Source organism: Lepus europaeus, chromosome X (genome assembly GCF_033115175.1).
Source record: "Lepus europaeus isolate LE1 chromosome X, mLepTim1.pri, whole genome shotgun sequence".
NCBI classification, from domain to species: Eukaryota; Metazoa; Chordata; class Mammalia; order Lagomorpha; family Leporidae; genus Lepus; species Lepus europaeus.
Window position 1 is genome coordinate 126,753,370 of NC_084850.1, and position 18,608 is coordinate 126,771,977.

General features: G+C 42.5%; 1 protein-coding gene across 1 annotated transcript in view; it reads right to left on the reverse strand.

The window, feature by feature from the left end:
* The window catches only part of PHEX (phosphate regulating endopeptidase X-linked), a 223,848-nt gene that overhangs the window by 139,881 nt on the left and 65,359 nt on the right, over positions 1-18,608 (reverse strand). The window contains exons 10-11 of the mRNA XM_062183402.1: positions 13,398-13,491; positions 10,437-10,565 (exon numbers count right to left, since the gene is read on the reverse strand). Coding sequence (XP_062039386.1) covers positions 10,437-10,565; positions 13,398-13,491 — 223 coding nt within the window. The remainder of the gene's footprint in view (positions 1-10,436; positions 10,566-13,397; positions 13,492-18,608) is intronic.

Sequence of the window (18,608 nt, forward strand, 5' to 3'; positions counted from 1 at the left end):
GTGTTCTCTTACCTACATGGATGATCTCATTTATTCCTCACCACAAAGCAAAGAGGTCAGTACTACTTTTATCCCTATTTGTGATACATGGCAGTGATAGCTTTAATCTATCCCCCTTTTTTTACCCACATCCTTTGCTGTGACGTTTGCAGAACCTCTCACTAAAAATGCAGACTCGATTGTCCTACTCTGTGAATCCGGGCTGGTCTTGTGACTTGCCTTGGCCAGCAGAACGGCAGTCATGCCATTATGCCAGTTCCGAGCCTGGGCCTCAGGAGGCTTCATGGGTTCTCCTTGCTCACTTGCACCTCTGCCGTCACCAGGAAGACAAGCTCAGGCTGGCCGGCTGAAGGAGGTAAGACATACAGAGCAAAGCCCAGTCATCCCAGCCACCTCTGCCAAAGCCAACTTAGATCAACCAACTCAAAAACTTAGGAGCAAGCGCAGCCACAATCAGCAGTGCTGCCTAGGGATGCATCACTGACTCCAGATGCATCAGCAGTAATTGCTTATTGCTCAATGCCAATGAGGTTTCACGACGGATTGGTACCCAACGTTAAGGTAGTAACAACAACAAAATGTGGCAACAGAAATTTGTGCACCCTTCACACATACAACAACAGACTCACACAGGTTACTTCATTGAACCAAATTGGTAAGAGAAGAGCTGGGCTATGTAACTTTGCAGAAAACTAGATGTCATTAAAACCCAAATCATATTGGTTTGTCTTAATTTGGGTAGAAAGTTTCTCTAGAACTTATCTTGATCATCAAAGTTGGTATCATTTAGTAGAGAAACTGAAACCCTAGGAAGCCAGAAAGAATATCCTATTTTTGCATGATTGAAGAGAACTTTATGTGCACAGTGGCCTTACTGAGAGCAATGCTCCTGAGTGGCAGCATCTGCAAGGAACAGAGAAAGCATCAGGATGAGGCCAATGCTATAATGCATGACACTGACCTTCAAGTGACTTCTGCCATCAACGTTTACTCAACCACTGAGAGAAACGGTGAGCAGGGGAACTGGAGGACGTAAAGAATATTAATGGCAGCACATCAATTCAATTATCTTAGCTCACTAATGAGGCGAACTCCTAGTGTAGAGAGGTTGCAAGTTCAAATTCCACCACAGCAATTGGACCCGGGTGGGTTTTTAAGCCCATAACACCAGCTGCGGCAGGATCGGGAAGGAGGAGAAGTCTGTTCACAAGAATTGCTACCAGAATTGCTCACTCACAGAGCAGCTCACAATAATGATAGATAATTTAGGGCATCTATGGTATTACTTGGTGACACGAACAATGTCTTTACTGTAAAGGGGGAAAAGTTACAAGAGTGCAGGAGGAATTAGTAACCTGCTTATATAGTAAATAAATTTTTAAATTTTATTCATTTGACAGAGAGACAAAGAGCTACAGACAGAAAGAGAGCTCTTAGGTGCTGGCTCAACCCCACCAAATACCTGCAACAGCCAAGGAGGGGCGCTAAAGCTGGAAACCAGAAACAATCCAGGTCCCCCACAGGGGTGGCAGAAACCCAATTATGTGGCTCATCACCACAGTTGCCCAGCATGTGAATTAACAGGAAGCAGGAGTCAGGAGCCACAGCTGAGAGCTGAACCCAGGTACTTTGATGTGGGACGCAGGCACCCTAACTGGCAGCTTAACCACTCAACCCAGCTCAATAAAGTCTAAGTCCAAAGTGTAGTCAAAGATTTACTCTGCTCTACTTAGATTAACCTTCATCTTACACGGAAGAGACCACTGACTTTAGCTTTGATTTGAAGGCTGACAGAGACTCTCCCCTCGAGCAAACCTTAGTCAGGCTCCTCTCCAAGCCATCTTCTCAACTAAGCTTCAGTTTGCTTCCCTGCCTGCCCCTGCCACCCCCATACAGTTCTGGCTGGGCCTGTCCAGCCCAGTTCTAGCAAGAATCCTGCTACATCACTTTAGAAGTAATCCCCTACCCTTGACTTGATCACCATGGAATACCTTCAGCAAGAATCCTGTTAAGTTAGATTGGGAATTGACCCACCCTTAATGTCTCCCGTTAGTAATTTTCCATCCACTGACCCCACATTCTGCTCACTGGCCACAATTTCCAGCTGTCTTTGTTATATATGGTACTGCACCTGGTCTTCCTCCCCTATTGCAATAGATTTAACTCCTATTGCAAATAGTCCTCAATAAAGTCTTCCTTAATATTTTTATTTGCTAAGTGACAAAATAATTTTTTTCTTTAAAAAAATTCATCCTATGAAAAAACACAGAAAACTTAACAGAGCACCAAAAATTTTACTGGCAGGATGAAACTACTTGAATAAAGGTAAGTAGTTTGGGGATATAGTATCTACAATGAAATAAAACACAATATGCCTCAATACAGAAGAATATGGCTCAGCCAAAATGTTAGAATACAAACCCCAACTTTACTGAATTTTCTAGAAAATGTCATAGTTAAGGGAAAAAGACCTTTTATGGGGTCAGCCTTGTGGTACAGTGGGTTAAGCTGCCATCTGCAGTGCTGGCATTCCATATGGGCACCAGTTCAAGTCCTGGCTGTTCCATTTCTGATCCAGCTCCCTGCTAATGCACCTGGGAAAGCAGCAGAAGGCGGCCCAAGTGCTTGGGCCCCTGCCATCCATGTGGGAGACCTGGAAGAATCTCCTTGCTTCAGCCTGGCCAAGCGCCAACTATCATGACCATTTGGGGAGTGAATCAGTGTATAGAAGATTTCTCTCTGTGTGTCTCTCCCTCTAACTCTGCCTTTCATATAATTTTTTTCATTTATTAAACTTTTATTTAATGAATATAAATTTCCAAAGTACAGCTTATGGGTTACAATGGCTTCCCCTCTCCCATAACTTCCCTCCCACCCACAACCCTCCCCTTTCCCGCTCCTTCTCCCCTTCCATTCACATCAAGATTCATTTTCAATTCTCTTTATATATAGATCAGTTTAGTATATAATTATAATAAATCTTTAAAAGAAAGAGAAAAAATACTGGAAATTGAGCTCAAAGTGTAAACTGAACCAAAGATACACCTGAAAATCACCTTAGATTAAATCTCTGATAATAAGCTTCTTTTTTTTTTTTTTTTGACAGGCAGAGTTACACAGTGAGAGAGAGGGACAGAGAGAAAGGTCTTCCTTTTCCATTGGTTCACCCTCCAATGGCCACTACAGCCGGCATGCTGCGCAGATCCGAAGCCAGGAGCCAGGTGCTTCTCATGGTCTCCCATGAGGGTGCAGGGCCCAAGCACTTGGGCCATCCTCCACTGCACTCCCAGGCCACAGCAGAAAGCTGGACTTGAAGAGGAGCAACTGGGACAGAATCCGGCTCCTCAACTGGGACTAGAACCTGGGGTGCCGGCGCCACAGGTGGAGGACTAGCCAAGTGAGCTGCAGCGCCGGCCATAAGCTTGTTTCTTATTGTTTACCTCTTTCTTCTAAGAATTACACAAACACAAAAATACAATGTCAACTGATTGGATTTGATTGAATTTTCACTGTATTTATCTTCAAAATACTGAAATATTACAAGCAAAACTTATTCTAACTATTTCCTACGTTGAAAATCCTAAGAAACGGGATGGGTGACGTTTTTTACATAAGAGTTTAATATTAGGACAAAGTATTTTTCAGAGAGAAGCAAGGGCATGGAACCCTGACTTGAGGCTAAATTGTCTGGGCCTGAACCCCATCTAAAACCTTTTTCAAACCATATAACTCAGGGAATTGACTTAAACTTTTTTCATATATAAATATTTTATTTATTTATTTATTTATTTTAGAGGTAGAGTTACAGACAGTGAAAGGGAGAGACAGAGAGAAAGGTCTTCCTTCCATTGGTTCACTCCCCAACTGGCCGCAAAGGCCAGCGCTGCGCCAATCTGAAGCCAGGAGCCAGGAGCTTCTTTCAGGTCTCCCACGTGGGTGCAGGGGCCCAAGGCCTTGGGCCGTCTTCTAATGCTTTCTCAGGCCACAGCTCAGAGCTGGATTGGAAGAGGAGCACCCGGGACTCGAACCAGTGCCCATATGGGATGCCAGTGCCGCAGGCAGAGGATTAACTTACTGCACCACGGCACTGGCCCTGACTTAAACTTTCTAAGCCTCAATTTCCTCATCTAAAAAATGGGGGCACTAACAGCACTTCCCAAGTCATTGTGAGGATTAAATGAGTTCACACAGAGAATGCACTTAGAAGACTCCTGGACACCTAGCTACACTTTGGTAAAACCTAACTACTGCTATCATTGTCAGCACCAGATTTTTTTTTTTTCTGACAGAGTGGATAGCGAGAGAGAGACAGAGAGAAAGGTCTTCCTTTTTGCCGTTGGTTCACCCTCCAATGGCTGCTGCGGCCAGCGGGTCTTGCTGATCCGAAGCCAGGAGCCAGGTGCTTCTCCTGGTCTCCCATGGGGTGCAGGGCCCAAGGACTTGGGCCATCCTCCACTGCACTCCCGGGCCATAGCAGAGAGCTGGCCTGGAAGAGGGGCAACCGGGATAGAATCCGGCGCCCCAACCGGGACTAGAACCTGGTGTGCTGGCGCCGCAAGGCAGAGGATTAGCCTGTTAAGCTACGGCGCCAGCCCAGCACCAGATTTTAAAACCAGGATGTCCGAACTATCACAGGCACACTACTCCCACAGGCACACAATCCCTTCCCTTCCTGGCTTTTGTTAGCACTGTCACCTAACCTCCATGGATGTGGATATCTATATCTAGGGCATTTACTTGCATATTACAGATACAAATTAGCATTAATAAGAACAATTAAATAGGAACGAAAAATAGTAACTGACAATTTTAGACACCCTTCCCACGCATACCTCACCCTCTCTCCTGTCACTGAAGTCATGAACATATGCACTAGGACTTGTGACAGTAGGACGAGAGCATCATTCCTCTTACGTGACAACACCTCATAATTCTCTGCAGAAGTCCTACTTTCATATGTATAACATTCCACAAAAGCTACTTTTTAAATGCTCAGCTAACATGATATATTTTAAAACTTTTATTTATTTGCTTGAAAACTGGCATGACAGATAGAGAGGGAGGAGGGAAGGAAGAAGAGAAAGAGAGAGATCTTCTATCTGCTGATTCACTTCCCAAATGCCCACAAGAGCCAGGACAGGGCGAGGCTTAAGACAGGAGCCAGAATCTCCATCTGAGTGTCTCACATAGGCGGCAGAAATCCAGGTTCCTGGGCCATTGTCTGCTGCCACATAGGAGCATTAGTAGGAAGCTGGATAGAAAACAGAGGTGGGACTTGAACCCAGGCACTCAGATATGGGATTGGCCATCATAAGCCAGACTTAATCTTACATATTTTTCAATTATACTAATACATGATCTTCATGTTAGTACAGTAAAAAATTAAGTTCTATGACATATAAGGTTATGATTTGGGGGTTCTGAAGATTGGAGATGGCAATAGAGATAGAGAGGGGGAGGGAAGGAGGACGTGTGAATATAAAAGTCACAAAATGTCCTCCGCAGGATATATTTAGTTTTGCTCTCAGGGTATTGACCAAAATATTTCTTCAAGGATTATTTATTTATTTATTTATTTGAAAGGCAGAGGTACAAAGAGAGGAGATACAGAGAGATCTTCCATTCACTGGCTCACTCCCCAAATGACCCCAACAGCCAGGGCTGGGTCAAGCCAAAACCAGGAGCCTGGATGGGAAGTAGAAGAGCTGGGTCTCGAACCAGCGTCCATATGGGATGCTGACTCTGCAGGCAGAGGCTTCACCTGCTATGCCACAACGCCAGCCCCAAGGTTTTTAATGTACAGATTTCATATGAAAATCTCTATTTCTGACTACTCTTGAAAACCAAAATAGTAGGCCGGCACTGTGGCTCAATAGGCTAATCTCCGCCTTGTGGTGCCAGCACATGGGGTTCTAGTCCCATTCGGGGCACCGGATTCTGTCCCGGTTGCCCCTCTTCCAGGCCAGCTCTCTGCTATGGCCCGGGAGTGCAGTGGAAGATGGCTCAAGTGCTTGGGCCCTGCACCCGCATGGGAGACCAGGAGAAGCACCTGGCTCCCGGCTTCGGATCAACGCGGTGCACCGGCCGCAGTGCACCGGCCGCAGCAGCCATTGGAGGGTGAACCAACAGCAAAGGAAGACCTTTCTTTCTCTCTCTCTCACTGTCCACTCTGCCTGCGAAATAAATAAATAAATAAATAAATAAATAAATAAATAAATACCAGAAGTCTAGGTGGCACACCTAGGTCTGCATGAAAATAATTGGCTAGAGATGAGTGTCATCTGAATTCTGGATAGCACATTCACTCCCGTTCCCCACTAGCGTGTCCCAGGCAACAAAGTCAAATGCAATTACCATTATCATTACACTTGTCCTGACTTCTGTTTGCATCCCATCAGCTTTCCTCCTGCATGTTATTTAATGTTACTCATTGACTGTCAGACTGCTTGAGCTTGGAACTTGCGGGTTTGACTTGCCCCAGTCCTTCACATCCCATGGGCACGGAACATCTTCAACTTGGCAATTTTACCACGTGCAGTCCCTGAGTCAAGGAGAAGTTCGTCTCCCAAGCACTTGCCGGAGAGGACGGTCTGGAATGTTTCCTCCTCTAAGAAGGCATCCCAGAAAATGGGAAGGCTCCTCACCAGTTTGTGCCTCAACTCCAACCCTCACCCTTGTTCCCAGGCCAGGCCTCTTCATATTGCTTGAGCCCTTCCTCTCTGACAGTAGAGCCTTGCTTGAAACCCAATCAGCCACTGTCCAACATCGCCAACTTCGCAGTCCTGGTTACTCGCACCCTCTCTCCTAGTGACTGAGCCCTGCCATGCTGAGCCCAAGAGATTCTTTAATTCTTTACCCTGGCAATGCCCAATATGGTAGCCACGCTGCAACTGAACACTTGAAAAGTGGCCAGTCCAAAGTGAGATACGCTATAGTACAGGCTATATGTGGGATTTCAAAGCTTAGTATGAACAAAAGCATCTAAGCCATCATATTAGTAACATATTAATTATGCACTGAAATGACAATATTTTAGATAGATTAAAGTAAACAAAATGTATTATGAAAATTAACTTCATCTACTTCCTTTTACTTTTTTTAGTGCCGCTACAAGAAAAAATTAAAATTACGCATCTGCCTTGTATCTGAGTTCTATAACACTGAGCTTCTTTGGACCACAAAGACAACGACTGTCCAAAGAGCTCAGCGGCTCCCTACTCTCACGCCACTGTCCTTTCCCTCAAGTGTAGCAGGCTTGCAGATAATCCCACCTGGGTTAAGGCTCGGCCCTAATCCAGGCAGATAGCCCTTTTCAAAGGAAAATTAAACATTCCAGGGAGAAAAAAATAAACAAGCCTGCAGGTCACACACGAGATTTGGCATAGTCCATTGAAAACAATCTGAATCACAGAAATCGTCAATACTCTGAAAACTGAAGCAGTTAGTTGCACTAATGCAACAGGTCTTAGAAAATGAAATGTTACTGCAGAAGTCAGCAGGCCTGGCCTGCTCTCATGAATCACCAGAGCTCGTTTTTTTGGTGGTAACAGGAGACAAAGGAACAAGGCAAAGGCCTTGCTGCTCAAAGTGTGAAGCAAATTCTTGGGTCCTACCCCGAATCCAAGTCTGAAAGGTACTGATAAAATGCAGGAAGATACTGCATTTTCACAAGAACATTCTCATGTGATTCATGTACCATTTAAGTTTGACAAGTACCTGAGGTTTAACCTTCTGATCATATTCATTTGCTTAGCAAACTTATTTTGGTAAATAAACAACAGCAGCCTTTAGCCTGAGTGAGAGACCCTGGAATTTGCCCCAGTGGGGATCTTTCTGGTTTTTTTTCTTTGGGTTGTAGCTTATAATACAGAATGTTTTTCAAATAAATCAGTGGCTCCAGGTGGTTCTTGGATGGGAGCCCTGTAACTAGGTTATAAAAAGCCAGATATTTCTCTTAGAAGTTTCCAACTTATATATTCCCTGAGGCAAATAGCTTCAGCATAATAAGGGAGGCAAGTAATATTATGTAAAAGGGATCAGTATCCGTGCAACTATCAAGCTACCCCATGGACATCAAAATAAGGGTAGAAACTGCCAAGATCAACTTTATTTTAGAAGGTCACACCCAACACATGAAAAAGGAACTTTTGCACCAAAACTGAGAAAAACAAATTTAATCCACATACTTTTCATATTATTTAAAATTCTTCTACTGCCAAAAACAACTTGTGCTGTATATGAAAAACAAAACCTCTGTCATTTCTTAATTGTTTTTAATATTCTTCCCAGAGCTTATAATGTTACCACTACACTCAGCTGTTAAGTTCTCCACCCATTTACTCAGACCAACATGCAACGGAAAAGATACAATGAAAGCACTGACTAATTTCAAAATCAGACATTAATTCCTCAGTGAAATTATTTGCAAGAGAACCTTCAGGTTCAGATACAGCACCTCAAACTTCACAGAAAATTCCCCTAAAGTGCCCAATGGCAATAAAAACAAATACAGGTAAATGTACTTATATTTATAGTTTTCCAAAGGAAACGTCAGTGCAAGACACACGATGTATTATGTAACGCTACATAACACCAACTATGTGAAACATCATGAGTTCATACATGTTATGCCATTGCCTTTCAATTCAATGTTTATTACCCATCTGCCTCCAAGATGCTCTGATGTTCATATCTGATTGACTTCATGGAATATTTATTAGTTAATCATGCCTGGATATACGAAAAACAAAATTCACATACAACACAATTGGTTAAATCCAAATTTCTAATTCAAAATACACCCTCTCAATAGAAAAAATGAATAATCTGATTTAAAAATGGGCAAAGAACCTGAAAAGACATTTTTTCAAAAAAGATATGCAAAAAGCAAGTAGGATCTGAAAAGGAGCTTGATATCACTAATTGCCAGGAAATGCAAATCAAAAAATAAGAGAATATCACCCTACATCTGATAGTATAGTTATTATAAAAAAAATCAAGAGATAACAAGTGTTGGTGAGGACATGGGAAAAAAGACAGAACACTTGTATACTCTTCGTGGGAAAATAAACCGGCACAGCCATTATAAAAAATAGTCTCAAGGATCCTCTAAAAATTAAGAAAGGAACTACCAATATGATTCAGCCATCCCACTACTGCTTATATATCCAAAGGAAATGAAGAGACATCTATACTCCCATATTCTTTGTAGTATTATCCACAATAGTCAAGCTACTTAATCAACCTAAATGTCTCATCAGTGAACGAATGAAGAAAATATGTATACACACAGACAGCGAAATATTATAAAAAGAAGGAAATTCTCTTCCAGTCCAGCTCTCTGCTGTGGCCCAGGAAGGCAGTGGAGGATGGCCCAAGTGCTTGGGCCCTGTACCCACATGGGAGACCTGGAGGAAGCACCTGGCTCCTGGTTTCGGATCGGCGCAGCGCACCGGCCGTAGCAGCCATTTGGGGGGTGAACCAACAGAAGGAAGACTTTTCTCTCTCTCTCTCTCTCTCTCACTGTCTAACTCTGCCTGTCAAAAAAAAAAAAAAAAAAAGGAAATCCTGCCTTTTGTGACAACATAGATAAACATACAAGACATGTTGCTACATGAAGTAAGCTAGACACTGAAAGACAAATACTGCATAATCTCACTTATATGTAGAACCTAAACAAAAGTTGAATTCATAGAAGCAGGAAGTAGAGTTGTAGTTGCCAGGGGCTGAGGGGGAAATAAGAGATACTAATCAAAGAGTACAAACTTCCAGTTATGAGTAAGTTCTGGGGATCTACCATACAGGCTGGTGACTATGGTTACTAATAATGTGTTATATACTTGAAATTTGGTAAATCTTAACTGTTCTCACCACCTATACATCCCAAATGGTAAACAAGTATGGAGATAAATGTGTTAACCTAATTGCAGTAATAATTTCACAATGTATATCAAATCATCATACAGTACACTTTTGAATATGTACAATTTTCAATTGTCAAATTTGCCTCAATAAAGGTAGAATTAAACACACACACACACAATCTATCTCTCTCTCTCTCTCTCTCTCTCTCTCCCACAGTGCAGCTGAAAGGGAAAGAGCAGATCATGTTCCCACGGTGATGAGCCTCTCTAAATTCATGACCTTGAACCTCACCAAGACCTAGACTTAGACTTAGTTTATTCATTCTCCCACTGCCCTGCATTGTGACTTCACACCACCTCTCCTCTCCTCTAACCTTCAATATCTGTTCATAGATTCCTACCCTCATTTAATGACCTTCCTCTGCCTGTATTTCACTGACATAGTTAAAGAATCCAAAGAGAATACCTATAGAGCTCTGCCTCGTGGAAGGCTGCCATTGACCTGCTGACTACAAGCTTGAAACATCTGGCTAGCTCAAGATGATGTTTCAACATCTGGGGAGCACCACTTACCATCTCCTTCTTGCCTTCTTGGAAGTGCACATCCACAAACATTTTCCCAACAACATAAGGCAGGGCACTTTCAATAAAGTTTACACATTTGTCCCACTGAGGCAGCAATGTTGTAGTCCCCTGGATCACCTGTGGAAGATAATTGATGCACATGAGCTTCCCTTGAATAAAACCTATCATTTAAAAAAATCCAAACAACCTGAAGAAAATAGTCTATAAAACATTGCACACCCAACCCATATACATGTCAGACAGAGGCAAAGGTAAAATCACATGAAGAAAAAAACCTCTGCTTCACCCCAATTATATTTAAAACTCAGTGAAAATATTCTGACAGTGAAAAATAATATACTTCTTCTCTTCCAATTTTTTCCATTAAACCTAGGATCCAGATGATGATGGCTTTTCTGAAGTCACCAGGGACATAAGAGGATGCTGTTCAAGGGTCCAGACAGTATTTCATGTCTACTGAGGAAAAATGTCTCTGGAGAACTGAAGTTCCCCTATGAGAGATCTAGAATCAAAGGGTGATCAAAGTTCCTGACCAGAAGGGTTTCCTTTCTCTACGTAGTACGCCCAACGAGGCAGACCAGGATAACATGGCTTGCCATGAATAACCCAGGGAGCATATTTATATTGTGTCATAGCAAAGCACACACTGGTAAACAGGCAAAATACAGATGTAAACATTTTTCCATCTGTCCCAATTATACATTACAAGAAAACATTTATAAACAAGTGGGGAGCTTCCAAAGCAGGACTTGGAAGGCTCAAAGGTTTATTCATGGGAATGAAACAGAGAAATAAATACAGTTTCAGTTGCTCTCGGAGATTCAGGGTATAGGCAGGCAGTGAGCAAGGGAGCCCTGAGGACGGGGACCGGAAGTGCCTCTTGCACAACAGGAGACCCTGGCTGTCCAAGCAGGGTGAACAGGATTAACACTGAAACGCATCTATCTTTCTTCTGCTTTCTGGTGACATGACCCCTCTCGGAGATAAGGGATGGATCTATTTTTAAAACCTCTACAGAAAGAGATCCTACACCCTTCTTTGGCAATACAATATTATATTTAGCACGTCCTGCCCAAGAAACATCCCCTTATAGCTAACCTCAAATTTTCACATGCTACTTCTTACACCTTTCTGTCCCTCTCATGCGGGCTCTTCACAGTAAGGGTAGAAAGCAGCTGGCTCGCATTTTTATGTGAGCCATAGGAGTTAAAAATACACACACACACACACACAAATCTACTTGTTTTTATCTTAACCCTTTGATATGACCTAAATATACACAGTTGGTTTTATGTTGTTCTCTATAAAGTGACTTCATATTCTAGCAACTTTAGAGGGTCAAATGTATCCAAAATAATCTAAGAGTAATGGCTTACTAAGAATCTCTGTACTTCTAAATTTCTCAAATAAACTAAAACCTCTGTGAATGAAGTAGAGGCTTAGAAGATCTGATACTCACTTCACTTTAAATTGTTATAGAAAGTAAACGCAGACATATTATTTAAAAGCCAAGGGGCCGGCACTGTGGCGCAGTAGATTAAGCCTTTTCTGCCTGCAGCACTGGCATCCCATATGGGCGCCAGTTCAAGTTCCAGCTGCTCCACTTCTGATCCAGCTCTCTGCTATTACCTGGGAAAACAGTAGAACATGGCCCAAGTCCTTGGGCCCCTGCACCCACGTGGGAGACCTGGAAGAAGCTCATGGCTTCTGACTTTGGACTGGTACAGCTCTGGACGTTGTAGCCATTTGGGGAGTGAACCAGGGGATAGAAGACCTTTCTGTCTCTCCTTCTCACTGTCTGTAACTCTACCTCTCAAATAAATAAATAAAATCTTTAAAAAAAAAGCTATAACATCTTTAAGGTCTCTAGTGCTGGGAGAATTTCTCAGATATAAGCTGCAGAAACAAAGATGAGAGGATTGCCTGTGTAAATCCAGAGGCAAACAAGGTAGGGGAGAGAAGGAAAGATCAAGGAGCTAGGTGAGGAGGACAAAGAAAGTACTTCAGACCAATGATGGAGGTCTACAGGAGACAAAAGTGTGGCGGGCCTCTTGGGCCTAGCCGAATTAGGATAGATTCAAAGAGGAAAGATCCACATAAAGTTAAAGCAAATACTCTAATGCCCAAATTAAAAATGAAACTTTCCCACCTAACACATCTAGCACACACTTCTTGAATAATCAGACTAATGAGAACAAAAGATAGCTGCAGTACACAGGTCACCAAAATACATTCCTTCAGTCTAATGGAAACAGTGTACCCTTGATCAGCAGCTGCCCTTTCTCCATCCGCATCAACCTCTTTGCCTTTTGTAACCACCTTTCTGTTGTCGGTTTCCATGACGTCAACCTTTTTATATTCCACATATAAATGAAATCATATAATATTTGTATGTAAGTTCCTGGTGACCAAAGTCAACAATAATACATATGTCAAAATTGCTGAAAAGATTTTTTTACCTTCTCAAGGTGATAGGTATGCTAATTAGCTTGACTAAATATTTCTATAATGTATACATAGACCAAAACATCAAATTATACCTCACAAATACATAAAATCATTCTCTGTTCGAGAAATAAAAAATGAAAACACAGTGACAAATATAGCGCTAAGAAATATGAAGACTATACTTATAATGACCTTGTTAAAATCACTGGGAAAAAATGGGAATAATTTTATAAGAACGAGAAAGTAAAAACCATCTGATAGTGCCAAGTATTGCCCTAAATACATTTATACACCCCAACAAAGTAGAACTTGAGTATAGATTACTGTATGTAAGTTACACCTGAATAAAAAGGAAAAATACCAAATAAAAATAGAGCTTGGGCTATAAAGCTCCTTCCAATCCTTAAAGATGATTTTCTTTTATTAAATCAGTTAATATATAGACTGTTCCAGCATGTAAAGTTATCCAGTGATGTAACACTGCAATCTTCTTCAACTTACCCGTGAGAATTCCAGCCACCTATACTGAAAACGCCTGCTGAGGTTTGGAATTCTGGAATAAACCATTCTCCATACCAAATAGTTGGCAATGGTCCTGTTAACAGAGAGAAATGAACATTTATTGTATTTTAGGTTGCTATCTGATGCTCTGCAGAATATCGTTGGAAAAACTCTTGGCAAAGAGCCAGGGAGGGATCTCTTGCTCAAACAAAAATGCAGCACTGCTGGAGAAATGACATAAGATGATTCAATGTCAACAAGTGCAACCAAAATTGGCTAGCCTTTCACCACCTGCTATAGATAGACGAAATGAAGATTCCAGCCCCAGGCCTCAGGATAAACATTTTGATTTCACTCTTAGAGAATAGAATCCACTGTTGCTCAGCCTTCCATATCTGAAAAATTGTGAATGCCTTCAAATTCTAAGGTAACTTGATGCTATATGCATTCTCTGCCTTTGGAGGGTAACAGCAAATTATTGGCTAATAACAATTCCCTAAATTTGCACCCCAGTTCTACACTTGCTAAGCATGGATGTTTGGGCAAGTCACTTAAGCCCTCTGATTTAATCTTTCCTTGTTATACAATGAGGATGATCCCTAACTCACAGGAATGGTATCAGGTTAAAATAAATCACAAAATGTTTGACAAAGAATTCCCAGGATTTTGTTGTTGCCATCTACTTCCAAATATACATATGACCCCATATGTTCATGTAATACTTATGATACATATTTTTAAAAATTTGTTACATTGCAAAGGTTGCCTTTTTCTATAAGCAAAAAGTACCCTGACTTCAGAATGATGTGTGATCTGAGTTAATTTCTAACCCAATACTGATGAATTTTTAATGACCTATGTCCTCCCAGTTGTGCCATTACCATGGTGATTAATAACACACATTCCTGAGATGGCTCTTGGGTCAGCTAGAAATGTGAGAGCAGTGTAACGTGATGACGCTAACCAGCCCATTATGAACAACTCACACTGTTATTTGCATGGTGCTCTAACATAGTGGATGAGCACTCCTACCAATAAAATATTTTTCAGTATATATCCCAATATATGATGTTTATTTAAATTTATATAGATATAGTTACAGACTAATATAGAAATAATATTTTAATAACTAGAGAATTAAAATTTCAAAAGATGAAATACAAATAAAACAAATAAAAATATTTTCAAACACCATTAGGTTTATCCCTTAAGATATATTATCCACATAGGATTAGAACAACACAAAAAGAAAAGTGGCTGTAAATCCACATTGCATATAGTCTTCTTGGCTATTTCAGAAATTTTTGACCTATCCTTATCAGATTTTGTTAGACCAACACTGTTTTGTCCTTGTCATCTGGTTAGCCAAGATGGCATACTAGCAGGAGGGAAGGATCACTCCTGCCAGTTTCTTCCCAGTTACTTGCGCTTATATTATCAGTAACAGCTTCAATTCCTATTTCTCTACAAGAATTTTTTAAGGCACTTGTCCATGTTGTGAGACACATAAACTAGATAAATTAGGTAATAAAATTCATACATCTACAGCTGTCTACAAATGGCTCGAGACCCCTTTGATTATAGCAAATGAAAATAAACCCAGGAGGAGGACACTGCCTCCCTTCATGTGAGCCATATGGATCAAATGAAGGCCCATGACCATCTATAATACAGAATTCAGTAAAGCTTAATTATTCTGAAATCTGAAAAAAAAGTTTCCAGAATTTTCTTATTGGATCCAATGGCCCTTGCTGGGGTATGCACCAGTCCTCCACAGAGATCATTGCCCTCATCAGCTAAGTCTAGCTCTTAGCTATGCTCTGTTGAGGTCATTATCATAAATATGCAGTTTTTAGCCATTCCTTCAGAGCTTTTGTTTTCATGTTCCTACTCCTAAACAAGACAAAATACTCACTGAGCATTTAATGTTGGCCAAGTATTGTGGCAGATACCATACAGAACATAAAGAACTATGAAACCAGCACCCACAGTTAGAGAACTTAAAGTCTAGTTAGGGACACAGGACTTCATATTTCAGCTTCTTCCTATAACTGTGCTTATATTAAAAGGACAGAATGTAAGTATAAAAGGGATTCTTCATTCACTCACTCAACACATCCTGAACATTGAGAAATGTACTAATAGTTCTAGGAGCTGGGTAGATGGAAAGGTGAGAAATATCTACTCTCCGATCACCTGAAGCACTGAGCAGGAGTGATAAGGCAAGTGTGTTAGTCATTATTCCGCAGACCGCAGCATTGAAAAATGGGTGCCCGATTCTCTATTGAAAGGACAACACACTTCAAAAGGGTAGGCTCTGCAAGGAGGACAGGGTTTGAGCTATGCCTTAAGGTTAGAAGGCTTTGGTGTGGTGGGGGCCAGCACTGTGGCATAGCGTTGTGGTGGGTAAAGCTGCCACCTCCTACTACAGTATCCCATATGGTCACTGTTTCCATTCCTAGCTGCTCCACTTCGGATCCAGCTCCTTGCTAATAGTGTGTGAAAGCAGTGGAGGATGGCCCAAGTGCTTAGGTCCCTGTACCCATGTGGGAGACCAGGAAGAAGCTCCTGGCTTCAGCCTGACGCAACCCTGTGAATGAGCAAATAGAAGACCTTTGTCTCTTCCCCTGTTTCTCTGTAACTCTGCCTTTCAAATAAATAAATAAATCTTTTTAAGAAAAAGACAATTCTTAGCTGGCGCCGCGGCTCACTAGGCTAATCCTCCGCCTTGCGGCGCCGGCACACCGGGTTCTAGTCCCGGTCAGGGCACCGATCCTGTCCCGGTCGTCCCTCTTCCAGGCCAGCTCTCTGCTGTGGCCAGGGAGTGCAGTGGAGGACGGCCCAAGTGCTTGGGCCCTGCACCCCATGGGAGACCAGGATAAGCACCTGGCTCCTGCCATCGGATCAGTGCGGTGCGCCGGCCGCAGCGCGCTACCGCGGCGGCCATTGGAGGGTGAACCAACAGCAAAAGGAAGACCTTTCTCTCTGTCTCTCTCTCACTGTCCACTCTGCCTGTCAAAAAAAAAAATGTCTTTAAAAAAAAGAAAAGAAAAAGACAATTCTGGTGTGTAGAATAGGAACATGAACTCTAAATAACGGAGGAAGAGGCCTGCATGTTGGAGCGGAAGGTGAGCAGGATCATCACTCAAGGCAGTGGGGAGAAAGGCCAGCCACACCGGGGACACCTCGACAGCAATGAAGTTCTGGAGTTACACATGACCCTAACACAAAACACTGCTTGTCATGTGGGCAAGCTGTGCTGGATCCACAGGTGCAAATTAAAGGGGTCAATCACCAGCAGATGTGATTCCACAAAGCCCAAAGATACTCCCTCAAAGGGTGGTGATGAGCCAGATCAACCAGGAAGTTAGGATGGGACACAATGAAGGTCCCACAACTGCGTCCCACAATTGAAGACGCAATGTGGCAGAATTATATTGGAGTTTCAGGAGCAAGGGCCTGTCTGGATCCTCTGAAATCAGTCCACGTAAGAATCTTACATTATCTTATGATCCTCACAGCACTGCTATAGGAGAGATGTTACTATACCCATTTTATGTATAAGGAAACTTGAGGCTCATAACCATTAAGAAACTCATCACATAGAAGAGTTTCAACTGCTACAATCACCTGTGGTTGTTTTTAAAAGCCCAAATGCCCCAACCAACCAATTAAATCACAATCACTAGGATGAGACTTAGCATAAATATTGGTTTTAAATCTACTCCCAGAGCCGATGCAGTGCCGGCATCCCATACGGGCACCAGATCATGTCCCAGCTGCTCCAGCTCTCTGCTATGGCCTGGGAAAGTAATGGAAGATGGTCCAAGTCCTTGGGCCCCTGCACCTACATGGGAGACCCAGAAGAAGCTCCTGGCTCCTGGCTTCAGATCGGTGCAGCTCTGTTGTGGCCACCTGGAGAGCGAACTAGCGGATGGAAGACCTCCCTCTTTCTCTCTGTAACTCTGCCTTTCAAATAAATCAATCTTAAAAAAAAATCTACCCCCACTAAGTCCAATGTGTGGCCAAATAAGCGAACCACTGCAGTGAGCATTGAGGGCTAGACCAAAGGCGAATGTGTCTAACTCTGAAACCACTGCACTCTTTCACACCACATAGGGATCAAAGAGAACCTCAAATTCAGCTAAGATTTCTTGACCAGTCACAGAGATTCCAAAACATTCCAAGAAAGATAATTTGCAGATATCTGTGAGTATAAAAAGACAATAGTTAAGCTTTCTTGGCCAAGGAATTACCAAGATGATAGCATAACAACAAGAGATCTGAGCTCTGGAAGATGGAGTGCTAGGAAACACACAGGGTGACAATCGCACTGATGCTCCACTGTGCTATAAATAAGCTGACAGGATGCTATGGAGCACAGCTTTGGAGTGCTAATATCATCACGCCAGGAACAGCCACAACCATAATGACTGAATCACTGCCACCTAATGATCAGATATATATATAAAAAAAAAAATCCAACTCAGCAACAGCAACAGTCTTGGAAAATAACACATCATAATTTTTTTTGGTCCCCAAAGCACTTTCAGCAGTATGATAATTTCCCCAAATGGCAATAAATAAAATAGAGGAAGAGAACCCACTACTAAGAGTGCAATATGAAATCCTTTTCCTGAATCCTCTGACTTGGAAGATTTTTTACAAGAAGCCTTTGCTAGGCCGGCACCGTGGTTCAATAGGCTAATCCTCGGCCTTGCGGGGCCGGCACACCAGGTTCTAGTCCCAGCTGGGGCGCCAGATTCTGTCCCGGTTGCCCCTCTTCCAGGCCAGCTCTCTGCTATGGCCCGGGAAGGCAGTGGAGGATGGCCCAAGTCCTTGGGCCCTGCACCCGCGTGGGAGACCAGGAGAAGCACCTGGCTCCTGGCTTTGGATCAGCGCGATGTGCCGGCTGCAGCAGCCATTGGAGGGTGAACCAATGGCAAAAGGAAGACCTCTCTCTCTCTCTCTCTCTCTCTCTCTCTCTCTCTCACTATCCACTCTGTCAAAAAAAAAAAAGAAAAAAAAAGAAGCCTTTGCTGGTCTTTCATGCACAGGGAGGCAGCCTGTCAGGTTTCCCCCACCCAACAATAAACCTTTTCCCTTACTCCAGTGTTTGGCATGTTTTTTATGATCTTTCATTGGTGCTAAAACCTGGAACCAGGCTCTCCCTTCGAACCTGTTGTCCCCTTGGGGATGGGAGCTGCCTCG